The sequence below is a fragment of the Alligator sinensis genome, unplaced genomic scaffold, assembly GCF_000455745.1.
Source record: "Alligator sinensis unplaced genomic scaffold, ASM45574v1 scaffold800_1, whole genome shotgun sequence".
NCBI lineage: Eukaryota > Metazoa > Chordata > Crocodylia > Alligatoridae > Alligator > Alligator sinensis.
In genome coordinates this window covers 877878-892206 of record NW_005842655.1, presented here as the reverse complement: position 1 = coordinate 892206, position 14329 = coordinate 877878, and the positions used below count along the sequence as shown (strand labels likewise).

Genomic DNA, 14329 nt, shown 5'->3' with positions numbered 1-14329 from the left:
CCCTACTTCCAGTTTTAGTTGAGAGAGCCAATGGTGCCTGAAACCCTGATCTTGGATGTGGGTAAGTCAGGGGGAGGAGGGGAGCAATAGGTGTTAACCTTGCAGGTTCTGGAGCTGTGCCAATGTAATGGCTCTGGCAACTGCTCACCCGATTCCACCCACAGAGGTGGGTTGTTCACCCTGTGAGGAGCCCCAGGGGCTGTATAGTGGACACCCATGTTCTATAGGGTACGTTCTCTTATGGTAACTGCATATTCCATACCCTCATTAGCATGCATGTTCAGAGGGTTGGGGGCTACTTGGGCCTATGCTTTACTGTTTGTGGCTTAAGGGCCAGGTGGGTCAGATCTTGGTGTCTGCTGCCCTCTCCCAAACCTGTGGAGGTTATAGGTTCACAAATGATGCAAGGGGAAGTTGTGTAAAGGTCGCTGAGGAACTGGCACTCACTGTAAACTCTGCAAAGGTCTGCTGTGGGGTAGTCCTTGGGTGCAGAGTGCATATAAGGAACAAGAGAGACTTCAGGTAGGGGTGATGTCTAACATGGCACTGCTGCTGGCCAGCAAACCTGAAAGAGAACGTGTCGGTGGGAGCAAGGTCCTAGAGCAGGTACAGATGGAAACTTGTTACACCCTTAATTCTGAAATTTGAAATCCCTGCTACTGGGCAGCCCAGGATCTGGCAGAGCTGGGGTTAACAACTGGAAAAAGAGTGAGGATTTCTGAAGGTGGTAAGGAGCAGTGATCCCCAGCAAGGCAGCAGCTGTGACCCCTTCTGGCTGCAAGGAGCAGCAATCCCCAGTGATGAGTACAGCAGTCCCAGTTGCATCAGTGATCTCTGAAGGTGACAAGGAGCGGCATTTCCGGGGTGGTGGCAACCCCAGATGGCAGTGAGGAACAGTGATCCCAAACTGCCAACTCCAGTATAGATCTCCATAGCCAGCAGCTGTCATTTTGGCTGGAGTAGATGGCAGAGCCCCTGGATGGCAGTCGTGGGTGAGTCTCTCTTCCCGCAGGACGGGCTCAAGTTTGTTTGGTGGTGACTGAAACCACAACGTTAATAGTATCAGCTAATCCTTAACAGATATGGTTTTCGTTACGGCTGGGTTTTTCACCCTTCCTCTTTGATAAACCCTGTTACGAGTTCCTATTGCTTGTGAGTGGGGAAGTTCATTCACTGTGGAACAACCAGCTGAAATTTAGCTTCCCGGTTTCTGGGTGGGGTGTCAGTCAAAATAGACAGTTCATGTAAACCCCTACATTGTACCCTTGTTACTGCCATCCTGTGCGTAGCAGAAGGGTTACCCCAAAATGGTCCTAGTTTCTCAGATACCTTGGGAATTTATTTTTGGATATCTGGAAAATATCCCATTTTATCAATCAGCCCATTTTTTGACAGCTACAAAATCTTTTTATAGTTGATTGCAACACTAAATAAATGTTATTCCCTGTTTACCAGCAAAAGACAACCCAGAGGAACTGGCATATAGAAAGATGACCAAGAGTTTGGAGTGAAGAAATATGGCAGGTGTTGAGAGCTGTTGTCTTGCTCAAGGTGGATGTAAACAACGCTTATTCAATGCTTCATGACAAAAATCGCTCTGAACGCCAGGGAAATATGCCTTCAGTGCAATTGAATCAATAGTGGCACCATTTTCTATGACTCGTGGTTCTTAAATTATCCCAGAAAAGTCCTGTTTGTTTTATTTTGAAACATGATCTTCGAAGTCCAAAACCCAATTATCTGAAACACATATTCAGAAGTATGTGCAATGCTACTGCAAAAAGCACATTCATATTCATCCTGATATTTGCATCTGTGCCCTTTCTTGCCCCAAATCAACACAGTCTAACTTCTACCAAGTACCTGTACAAGGACTTTTCTTATGTAGGGAATGCTGCCCAGTAGATTAGGTTCACAAAATGTTATAAAATTGCCCTTACTGGTGTTTGATATTATCCTTTCTCCTTGTGCCATCCTGTCTATGTCTGGCAAGTTAAAACCACACCCAGGCAGTAACACCTCTTTGTGTAGGATTTAAAGTATTTGTGCTCAGCTTCAATAGAGACAAGTTAAGTGAGAAAACAGCTGGGCAGCCATGAGTGTCAGGACCAAAGCAGTGGAAGGGAGAGGAGTTGCACTGTTTGCCCAAATCAGTGACAGACACACGGCTCTGGGGAAAAGTTCTTTGCGAGTTGAAAGAAGGGTGGCTTTAATTAGCAGCATTTATAATATTGAATAAACACAAACAGCAGCTTGGTAGCATCTTTGAGAACTGGGGACTTGTTCAGTGGGAACTAATGCTCTGAAATACTGCCATCCTGTGACAGACTAGGCAAAAGATGCCTCTTCCTACAGAAGGTAGAGTAGATTTGCACCTTGTAGACTAACTAAATCATATATATGTAGAGGGAGGTGTCTTTTGCCTGATCTGTCACAAGATGGTTATAGTATAGAGTAGTCATAGTATATAGTATGTGTATAATATATAGTAATTGTGTATGCGCAATAACTAGGTATACTGAATAGTATACCTAGTTATTGTGTGTGCGTACACCCTCCCCCCCCCTCCTCCCTCCCATATACACACACATACAAGGACTAAACTAGATTAGACTAGACTATCGCCATCTTGTGACCAACCAGGCAAAAGACACCTCTCTACATATATGTGATTTAGTTAGTCTATAAGGTGCAAATCTACTCTACCTTTTGTAGAGAGAGGGGCTGAAGTGAGGCTGACTAGTCTGTAGTTCCCCCGATCCTCCATCTTCCCTTTCTTAAAGATAGGCACTATATTTGCTCTTTGGAGAGCCTTCCACAGAAGAGGGCCAAAACTAGAGGACCATGCCAAGATTGTCCTCAAATGATGGAAAAGGAGGGCCGGAAGGGACCGCAGGAGGTCATCTACTCCAACCACCCCCCTGTTCAAGGCAGGATCATCCTTATCCAACCTATCCTATATGTCTGTCTAACCTGTTCCTACAAACTTTATAAACACCCCTCCCAATGTAACTACTGGGCACAGTGCCCAAAACATCAGCAACACCCTCACGTGTCGCATGTAAAGAAGGGGAAGGAGGGCAGTGGCCATGTCCTGCTCCTGCAAAGAGGGGAAGGACAGACAGTTGTTAAATATGCTCAAGAGACTCAAGAAAGAGAACCATGCTCCTACTGCAAAGCAAGACAAAACCCTGGACAGTTTGTGCTAGCCTGACCATGGGGTAAAAGCCCTTCCTGATCCCCAGGGTCAGATTGCTCTGACCTAGAGTACTGGGATTAGATCCTTTAGCCAGAAACCCTTGAGGGTTTTTGATGTCAGCAGGAGCATCAGCACACCCCACCCTGCTCTGACCCCTGGCCTGGGCTGCAGCCAACACTCAAAGCTGCTGAGGAAGGCAGCGCTGGGCCCTCCCACTGCCCAAACCAGTAGCAATGGTGGAGAGTGGAAATTCCTTCCATACCCATGTGGCAACCAACAAAATCCCAAACACCCTTCACTCTGCACTGCAGTCTAGAGGCCATGAACACAGTGACCCCCATGTCCAGGGATTGGGCCGATCCCAGTGTGGTGTGCTCAGGGGTAGGATTGTGAATATCTATACATGTCATGGGGGGAGTGGGTGTGTTGGGGGAGGGTATTGCTACAGGTATGTTGTAGGGAGGATCCTGCAGGCACAGGATGGTAAGTTGATGGGGTGCATTTGCAGGGGAGGAGGATTATGTCCTGCAGCTGGTTAGAAACGAAGGATGCGTTAGGTGGAGAATGGCAAGTTGCTGATGCTCTGGCACAGCGGACTGTTGGAGGAAAGGCACCGGGCTGTTTCCATTCTGTCCCAGTAGCAGGTGTGCATGGGCGTAGGCGTGTGCAGGGGTATGTGTGCTGGGGCAAGGTTTGTGTGGGGAATCGATGCTCAGTTGCTTGTAGGTACATCCCAGTACAGGGTGTGCAGGTGTGTCTTGGGCAGGGGGAAGCAGTTTTCTGCAGTTATACCAGAATAGGGCTCATGGCAGGGAGGAGGCTGAGTGCCTGTGATGCCTTCCCAGTAGGAATGCAAGGGAAGGATGGTGTGTTGCTGTGGGTCGGTGAGGCTGGGCTGTGTTGGGTATTTGCCATGCTCTTGCATGAGTAGTGCTTGGTGAATGCAGATGCTGAGCTGTGGGTGTGGCAGGATGAGCTCTGTAGGGCAGGAGGGTGCATTTCTGTGGTCACTTCCCAGCAAGGTGCATGGAAGAGTGCAGGGATGTGCACGCAGGGGAGGAATGCTGTGTTGTGGGTCCGTCCCAGCTAGGGGTGCATGTGTGTTGGAGGGGCTCTGGTGGGGTCTCTCACAGTAGGTGTGTTTAGGGGAGGACATTGAGTCGTCATGGGTGTGTCTTGGTGCAAAGCTGCTGGGTGGCAGTGGCTCTGTCTGAGGTGTGTGTGGGAGGATGTTGAGCCACTGCAGATCTAGCGCGTGTGGTGTTAAGACAGGGGTGGGCAAAATGCAGCCCGAGGGGCAGATGCAGCCTGCCAGGCCATTCTATCTGGCCCCCGGGGCCCCTAAAACATTTAGAAAATTAATATTAATCTGCCCTGGCTGCCTGTCGTGCGGCCCTCGATGGCTTGCTAGAACTCAGTAAGCGGTCTTCTGCCCAAAATAATTGCCCGCCCCTGTTAGGGGGAAGATGCTGAGCTGTTGCCCATTCCTTGGGTGCACATGGGAGGCCCTACAATGCATTGTCCAGCCCCAGTGATAGCAGGGCTCCCAGAATGCATTGCACACCACAACATGAGCTGATGTACTAGAGCAGAGCTCCCAAAATTCATTACTCATTCCCCCACCAGCCTGTCCACACCCTGCCACAGAGAGACCCCCCTCCATCACAAGTGGGTGGGTGTGGGTGCACACACACATGCACATAGTCGGATGCCAGTGGTACCAGGCTGGCCTGCCACCCATTCCATCCTTGTCTCTCCGGGGGTCTAATGAACAATCATCTCTTGACACTTTTAGTGATGACCCCTCTGCCAGGACTCCCTACATGGACCTAATGGCTGTAAGGGAAAGTCCTCTCTGTCCATCCATCCCTGTGTGTCTGCCCGCTTCCCTTGAGGAGCCAGAACCAGCACTGCTTCCCCTGCCCGAGAGCGGCTGGATCCTGAACCCTCTTTGGCAGGGGATGGCCTGAGGCTGGTAGGGGTGGAGTGGGTGTCTCTGCGCTCCACCCCACATACTCTCCCGCTCGTGACCCGGGGTGACCTCATTGCCCTTCTGGCCAATGAGATTGCTGCATGGAACAGGCCACTGTGACATCACCATGTTAACATACAGCAGGAGGAGCAGCCACTGCCCAGCAACCCACTCAGCAGCAGGACCCAGGGGTCTGGAGCCCCCCGGCTTCTCGCATGGTGAGCCAGCAGGGAAGGGGGTGCCAGGGTGGGGGCACTGTTGAGATATAGGGGGGACCCCTGAACCTGAAAAACTAGCCTAGAGCTGGAAGAGAAAGACCTGGGCTGCCCAGGGCTCCTTGAGGGGAGAGTCCCCTGCCCTGTCCCCATCCACCGAGCCAGCCAGGCAAGAGGACTGGCTCCTAGATCACCGTCCCCCCACCCCCCTACAGTGGTGCTGTTCACTGCAGGCGCTGAACACCGCTCCCTTAATGATCAACCATCTCGCTGTGGCTGGAGGAGGGGGTGCGAATTAAGTGCCCGGGGCTCCCCTGCCTCCCTCCCCTCCCACAGCAACAATGGCAATTGTCTGGACCTCCCCCCAACCCACAGCCTGGGGGAGAAGGGGCTGTAGTAACCCTAACCATGCCCTTCCTCCTCCCCAGCCTGGGGGCAGTGACAGGCTTCTCTGCCCTTTGCGGGGGAAGGGCATGGGTTTTTGCTCCCCCTGCCCTGCCCTGTCTCCAATGCCCCCTTCCTGCTCCCTGCACTGTGGGGCTACCAGGCTCACCCACTGACATGGACAGGGGGTTCCTGAGGGTCCCAGGGGCAGTTCCCAACCCAAGGCTACACTCCTACAAGCCCCTGCCTGGGGTTGTCCTTGCTGTGGGGTCTCCTAGGCAGGGGGGGAAAAGAGGGGTCTGGGACATGCCCCTGCAGCTGAAGTGGGGTGGGGAAGCTGTCATCCCCTAACTGCCCATTCTGTACAACCAGTGCCATGGGCAGCCCACAACATCATGGACCAGATCCTGCCCAGCCCGGACAGCCACAGCCCTGGGGAGGAGGGACTGCCAGGGATGAGGCAGCTGCCAACCCCCCAGAGACCAGGACCATTGCCACCCACGGGACAGACCCCACAGAGATGTCGGGGGCAGGACCCTCCCTGCAGGAGGACTCCCCGCCCCTGAAGAACATAGGACACACGGAGGCACCATCACACCAATGCTCCCAGGTGAGTGCCAAGGGGCTGTGAGGGACGGGAGGAGTGGGCTGGGGCACTGAGCCTGATGGCTTTGGGCACCACCAGTCTCTAAACCATTGAGCATCCATGTCTGCATATTGGTCTGTCCATCTGCCTGCCCATTCTTCCCTTCCCCAAACCCCACTGGGACCCATTCCCCTCCCAGAAAACCCAGACACCCTGATTCACAACCCCCCTTGCTCAACCCATAATGCTTTATGGAAATCCTTAGGTCTTCATAAAGAATAGTAATACTGATTTAGCTCAGCTCTATTCACAAACCCAGATCAGTTTAATTTGCTTTGAAATCATATCTGTTGTTAAAATTGCAACTGTATGTGGGGACACATATCAGTTTAAATCTCCCTTGCAGCGGATCAGCTTGTCTACAGTTTACAAGAGCTAAACTCATTCAAGGGTGCAGGCAAGTGAACGAGTTACCACGGGATAAGCCAGGGTGGGCACATCAGCTTGGCAGGAAACCAGTGTGCAAGCTCAGGCCCAATGGTCATTGCGAGGTAGCATAACTCTGAGTGAGATGAGCTTTTCCACAGCAACTGTGGATAAAGAGCATTCACATGGCCAGTTACTGGGGACTGCCTCGTGTTCACTCAGATGTACAATATAAGAACTTAGGGACACTCCCAGAAATGATCAGGGTGTAGGTTTAAAACAAGATGTTTTTTACATCATGTGTAGTCAGCTTGTGGGCTGCAGGAGGCTGTAGAGGCAGGTATAATCAAGTTGGAAAAGGGATTAAACATTAACGTAGTACTGGTCCACTGGGAGCTATTAAATAGAGGTGCGTATTCTCTGCCATTCCTAAACCAATGCTGGTCGATGCCAGGGAGGGTATGACAGGGAATGGAGCGCTCTAGATAAGCCCTGTTGATATGCTCTCCCTCTAAGGCAGGGATGGGCAATTATTTTGGCTGGAGGGCCACTTAACGAGTTTTGGTGAGCTGTTGAGGGCTGCGTGCACAGTTTTTCAGAAGATATCATTTTAACAAATTACAGATAAAAACAAACCATATACTAAAAGTCAAATGTTTGATATAACTAGGGACCTACCAAATTCGTGGCAGAAGTGGGACGCGTGGCAGCTCCTTTAGTCTTCCAGGTTCCCGTGTGCGCCACCCCAGCCACTGATTGGCAGAGGGGCCCTCCTACTAACTGCTCCTCACTCCCCGCTCACCCCTCATGGGCAGGGAAGCAAAAACCATGGTTTTAAATATGGCACTATTTTGCCTCCCTGCTGGTCAGCAGCAAGCAGGGCCATGAGGAGGGAGAGCCGCTGGAGACAAGAAGCCAAGTAGTGCCTGGGCAGCTGTGGCAGCAGCCCCACTGGGAAGCTGTGTGGCCAGGGCTGGGGTGGTGCTGTCTGGCAGGGGCTTGGCCCCATGTGGACAGCTAGAGGGGCAGCTGCAGTCAGATCCAGTCAATTGGTAGGCACCTTACCCCAGGCTGGATCCAGCCTGCAGGTCATATTTTGCCTGCCCCTGCTCTAAAGCATATGCTTGCCACTGTCAGAGAGGCTACTGAGCTACGTGGATTACTGGTCTGACAGTACAGCACTGGGTATATGAATCCCATTCCAGCTGCCATATTGCTACAAATATTCCTAATGTATGTATGAGCAGGTGCTGAACCACCACCACCAACTTTCTGGTGCTGTAGGCTGAATGAAGTTGCTTGACAGGCTGTGGTCAGGCCCCGGGGTTGTAGGTTGCTGATCCCCAGCCTAGGGAATGGAAGTGTCAAGGCAGCAAATTGGGAAGAGATTCTATTCCTCTCTTCCCCCCCACCACCCGCAACCATGAGCCAAGTTGAACGACAGCCAAGATAAGAGTTTTTCAAATGATGATTTAAAGACAGCTTTCAGGTTGGTGCTGACCACAGAAGCCACAAAGGAAAGGCTGACAATCATCCTAACTCCCTCAAAGTCACGTATTTAAATAAATCTAAGCAAGAATTAATAATTTGGGTAAAAATTTATTTTACATACAGAACACTGCTACTAACTATTAAACAAGGGAGAAGATAGACGAGCTAGTCACCTCCGGAAAAGGAAAAACTAAGATTAACAGAACTCCAAGCTGGAGAGCCAGGATTTTAGTTCGGGAGTCAAAGGGCAAGGCTTTCAGCACCATGCATTTGGGTGGGGAACTGCAGGAGGTTGAACTGTACATCTCCAAGTCAGGTTTGAGCCTCCCCACCCACCTCAGTCTGGAAACGGACCCCACAGCTGGTAACAGATCTTCCCAACGCTGGAGGAGGCCTGAAGAGGCACCAGTGCCATTTCAGACATGCTGTTCTATCAGACTCTCACAAACTGTATGTGAAGATGGAGAAACAGCACAATCTCTGTGAAGTACAAAACACTGAATTACAGGGCTGAAAACAAACAGGACAGCAATAATGGCAGGACCCTCTTAATCCAATCGTTCTATGAGCAGTTGGTTCTTGACAGAGTTCATACCGTGGCCCTAGTTCAAATGTACAAAGTACAAAAAATACCTGGACCAATATTCAATTGTACTTGAAAAACAAAACCATCTACTGAAAAGCAAATATTATCCTAGGTGACAACGAGTCCTTAAAAGCAGGGAGGCTGAGGGGACTTGCTTGTGCAGAGCTGCTGCTGGGCTCATTCACGCTGCTCCATTTTTACTTTGGGAGGCCTCAGAAAGGTCCTGTTTTTCTTTTCTTTCTTCCCTTTTGTATTTGCCTGGAAGTTTCTCCAGCTATCCACACGCCCGTCTCGACTCTCCTAAGCAAGATACGGGAGGAACATGTTAACACAAGGAAAGACAAGACAGACAGAGAAGGTCATGTTCCACCAACTCTGACAGACCGCAACCTCTCACCCAGCGGATGGCACCTCCCAAGTAGGTGCCAAAAAAAGGAGAGCAGATGGATTGCAGAGGGATAGCATCCATCTAATTCAATGGTCACCAACGAGTGGATCTCGATCCACCGGTAGATCTCAGAGCCTCTTGCAGTTGATCTCGGAGCCTCTTGGAGTCTATCAGAAGCGGGGGTGGGGGACTGAGTGCCTGTGTGCATACACACACCCCAGCCCAGCAGGTCAGTCCATGGGGGTGAGGGAGGGAAGGGATGGAGGCTAGATCGAGGCCCTCGCGGTGAGGGACAGTGCCACAGAGGGAGGAGCAGGGGTAAATTGAGTGGGGCCCCAGCCAGGTGCGACTTACCTGCTGGGGAGGTGCACCCATGAATAATTTTTTCTCCCTCTGCCTCGATCTGCTCCCACCCCCCTGCAACTTACCTGCTGGGGGTGGGGTTTGGCGGCAGCACATGGTAGATCTTGGGTTGCTTTTAAATGCCAAAGGTGATCTCCTACTTAAAAAGGTTGGAGACCACTGATATAATGCAACAGGGACGAACATCTTTGGACATCATCTGGCCAAGCTGGCGACTAGAGCTTTAGTCTACGTCCTATGAAGAATGGTAGCAAAAACATACAGGCCAGCGTGCAACTGAGATCAAGTGATGATGACTGGGAAACGGGGCTAATTTTTGGTGAGGCAATAGGAAGCCATAATAAGGCTAAAGAGGCAAGAGGAGAAACAGCAGTCTACAAAGCATCTTTCATGTCTGTATACCAATGCGAGTCTGGGGAACAAACAGGACGGACTGCTTTCAGCATTCCAGGTTTCAATTCCTTTGAAGCAAAAATATTTCTTTTGGCATGAAGACCTGGAAGAACATTTTCGCCAAGGAATAACCCCCGCCATATGTATCTACTCCATATGGATTTGAAATATAAACACAATAGTAGGCACATGCCTACTATCAAACCAAGAATCCACATGTTATTTTGTTTCTAACCCTCTTCTCCCAGAGGAGGGGCAAGTACTCCAGTGTATATAGGCTTCTTCCACTTAAAGACAGTATAAGTATATTTTTAGGGCACAAATTTAAACCAATTTAGCTTAGAGAATGAGCTCTTCACACAGACTACAAGGCAAATGGGCAAGGGAGGAGACCCAGTTCCAAATGCACAGGTTCACTTGCCCAGAGACAAAGGCAGAGAGCATCATGCATTTCAGAGCTGCAGCACCAGCAGCCATGATAGCTTCCCACGATCCCCATCTTTCTTGCCCACTTTTTAATCTCCAAACAAGCACCTTTGTGTTTTGTCCCACGCTTGGGAGAAGCTCCCTGTAAACATCTGCATGCTCCCTCAGAACTCCTTTGCCAAGATATCTACAAAAACCTCACAACAGTTTGGCTGTTCCTGTGCTACAACTGTTATCTCAGACAATGTCATCTCACTGCTTCCTTGTGTTTCTCTCTTGTCTGTAGCCCCTCACCGTCTCTCATCTTATACTGAAGTTCTGTGGAGCTTTTGTTCTGAGTTTGTAGAGCACCTAGCAGAATAGTCTGTGGGTCAGCCTCCTAGACGCTAGGATGGAACTGATAAAATTTAAGTGAATTTCAGCATACAAGTCCAATATTTTTCACCGAGTACAGGTACAGCATGAACAGCAGCATATGCAAAGCCTTGACAGATATGCCTGCCATCCTGACTCATCTCTGCACTCATTCAGGTTTATGGTACTCAGCCAAGATCCACGCTTCTTAGATACAAACACCCATCCACGAAGAACTAGACTGAGTCTCACCAATGTATTTCACAGGTCAAACACACACACTAATGACTCAAGCTCAGGGGCAATTCGGTCTCCTGGCTGAGTGTAGATATAAAGCTGTAAGAGGGGCGAGATATACAGCACCTCAATTCACTACAGACACCTCCTCGTGAAAGGGGCACAGAACAAAAGCTTTCCTTTGTATACAAGAGATCCCTTCAGCCTTCATAACACACAAGAACACTGTTCCTCTCCATGGATTATGCAAAACCCAGGTTCCTGTAGGATCTTTCACTACACTTTCTGCCTACTTAAACTGCCTTGTGCCATTACTGGACAGGACAAGACTTGCTCTGTTCTCCAGATGCATCCTCTGTAGCCAAGCCCAGAGCTGCTGAGATGCCTTTACTGAAGATAGCAACTGGCTGTGCTGCAGAGTACCTCAAAGTTCTTCTGCCACTCTCGCTCTCGTTTGGCTTTCTCTTGGGCTTCAATTTCTTCCTCTCTCTGCCGCTTCCTGGAAGGGAGGCAATAAAGAAGTACATGCTTGTCAGTCCATACTTTAAAAAAAAAAAATACACAACCCACCCACAAACTTCTCAGGAATCCACTCTGATTAGGCAGGGAAGGTAAGTACTTTTGAAAAAGAATGAATGAAATATGCACTTTGAGCCAGGAAGTAAGAGAACGTGGCGTATAAGACGTTTCAGACAACTCAGATAAGGAGAGCACTAACACAAGATGACACAATCACTGATGACAAAATGTGTACTACTGGGTCAGTGATTCCCAAGTTTCATCTTGGCAACCCCTTCTTGAAAGTCAAATGTTTCACAGCCATTCAACGTTTTTTGTAAGCATACCAATGACAACAATTATACCCCTACCTACTCGCTGAGATAGTCTGTCAGCCTTTCTTGGACCACTTGACTGAAGTGGGGGGTTTGCTCTTGACTGCAGCAAACTTTAATACCTTGCAGCCCCCTGACTGATATTAGCCTGCCAGCTGGGAAATGTTGCACTATAATCATGCAAAATCCCAAAGTGAACCATCAGGTCATGAAAGTCACCAAATATAAAAAAAAGATTTCAGCAACATATTTAACATTAGGAAACTTAATGCTTTGCTTACTGCTAGCACATCAGCATGTGCTCTCACCGAATTGTTCTTGTGAGTGACTTCTTTAGGAAGTCCCAGAATCCATAATAAAGTATTGTTTGAAATTAAAGAACTAGGCCTCTTAATAGAACTGTTACATCTGTCTACTCCTGTAAGTGACCACATAATCACTGTAATTGTAACCGTTCCACTCCTGAGCAGCTAGTTCTCCTTTCCTTTTTGAATGTTTTAAAATTACATTTGTCCACAGTCTTAATTTCCTCCTGAACACACATGACAAAGCCTCATTTACACACAGAGTGCCAATGCTGCTCATACCTTTCATGCATTTCTTTAGCTTCTCTCTCTTTCCTTTTAATTTCAAGTTCAGCAAAGAGCTTCATCGTCTGTTTATACACAGCTTGTTTGAACTGTAAGAAACAGAACAAGTGGTAATGCACTTTGCAGCATCTGTTTTGCACTGGGCCTTAAGCTTTGCTGGTTTAATAGCCCTGTGTGCTAGATAAGAAAGAAGCTTCATCTGAGACCCATAGTAAGGGGCACGAATAACACAGTGTTGCAGGAAAGTCCAACTCACAGGAATCAGAGTTCATGCATTTCCACAGAACTCTGCAGGACTCAACATGCAAGGAGGCTAATCCAACCTTCTTGTATTGGGGGCACAATTACCCTGTTCTCAGGATGACCGTCATGAGCACCTGCAGAGCAAGATGAGCAGTATGTTGCTGTATAAAAACTCTTTGCTCCAGCTCCAATTCCAGCATTATATTCTGGAATTCAGAAGCAAGTACCGCTTTCACATTTCAGCTGGTGAGAAAAGTAAAAATGCAAACAGAAGGAAGAGTATGAGGGGAGATGGCACTGTTCCACAAAGTACCTTCCCCCAGCATTTTCTTCCAAACCAAAGTTAAGATCATCTAAGCTCAGTATCAGGCTTGCATGGGACTGCCAGGTGACAGTTTTATTGTCAAGAGTCCTTGGAATATGACCCTGCAACGCCCAGTCTTGAATGTTCAGACTCCTTGAACAGAACCAAAAATATTTGCTCTCGTGCAACTTACTAATTCTGGATCATCTTCTTCTACGTCGGTGGGTTTGCCTTCCTTCTTCAACTGCTTCTTTTTTTCTTTTACCTAAGGAAGATTATGCTAGGGTAAAAAATGGACTCCCAAGGCATTTCACTGGGATTCCTTCTTACAGTCCAACTGAGTCAGCAGCCCTCATATGCACATATCGCCGGGGGGGGGGGGGGGGTCTCGTCCCAGAGCGACAGTCCAACTTTATCCTGGATTTGCATTTTATCTAAAAATCTTGCAGCTCTCAGCCTACAGACATGCACACATAAGTGAACCCCATTTATTTAAAGGGCCACTGTTCAACAGTCCCCAGTTGTTTTTATTCACACTTAATATGCCTCATCTGCAGCACTAAGAAGTTTGCTTTTTCCTCATTCTACTGAGAAGCTTGTTACACCAGCCAGCAGGCAAATGCTGTTCTAAACCAAAGGACAGACTGTTCCTCCAACTGGGGAATGCATACTCCTGTGATGAACTTCAAGAGAATGAGAGAGGAAGAGATGGGAAAGCAGAAAAAGGAAATTAAATGGAAGAAAAAGATGAAAAAAAAATAAACAACTCTATGATATTTCTTTGGTTGCTGAAGATGATAGTGTAACTTTCCTTAACAAAACCATATGGGTACACAGCAGTATAACAAACCTAAAAAGGGTTATAGAACCACAAACAGTCTGAGAACTACTGATTTAAGGCCTCAGAGTTTCCTCTTAGCCTGTTTCTCAAGCTATTTGTGTGTTACATCACCTGTATGACTGAGTGTCAATCAAGCTTCCAGCATCCTTCTTTACCTTCCGGGACATTTTCTCTAAACCCACGGGTCCCATAACACATTATTCTCTCACCACCAGCTATTCTCCAAATTTAATCTGTATCAATCATTCATAAATTCAAAAATTTTAAATTCAGATCATGTGGCCTGACCCTGATCACAGGCCGTCACATTTCACTCCGCTATCCCATACTGGTCCCAATAACTTCTGTTTCAATAAAGCTTAGTTTTGTGCATGCAGCTGAACTACGGCTCGAGGCCCAATTCTGTTTGGAGCGTGCACAGCTCAGTCACTCTGATGTCTTATGCATCCACAGTGTTATACAAGTAAGCAGCACCAAATCCCAGAGCATCAAAAAAGG

The 14329-nt window shown here is 48.4% G+C and overlaps 1 protein-coding gene across 1 annotated transcript in view; it reads right to left on the bottom strand.

The window, feature by feature from the left end:
* Nucleotides 1-8361: 8361 nt before the first annotated feature.
* The window catches only part of DNAJC8 (DnaJ heat shock protein family (Hsp40) member C8), a 12223-nt gene continuing 6255 nt past the window's right edge, over nucleotides 8362-14329 (bottom strand). Inside the window, exons 6-9 of the mRNA XM_006033719.2 lie at nucleotides 13184-13255; nucleotides 12441-12532; nucleotides 11444-11519; nucleotides 8362-9159 (exon numbers count right to left, since the gene is read on the bottom strand). Of these exons, the coding sequence (XP_006033781.2) occupies nucleotides 9037-9159; nucleotides 11444-11519; nucleotides 12441-12532; nucleotides 13184-13255 (363 nt within the window). The 3' untranslated portion in view covers nucleotides 8362-9036. The remainder of the gene's footprint in view (nucleotides 9160-11443; nucleotides 11520-12440; nucleotides 12533-13183; nucleotides 13256-14329) is intronic.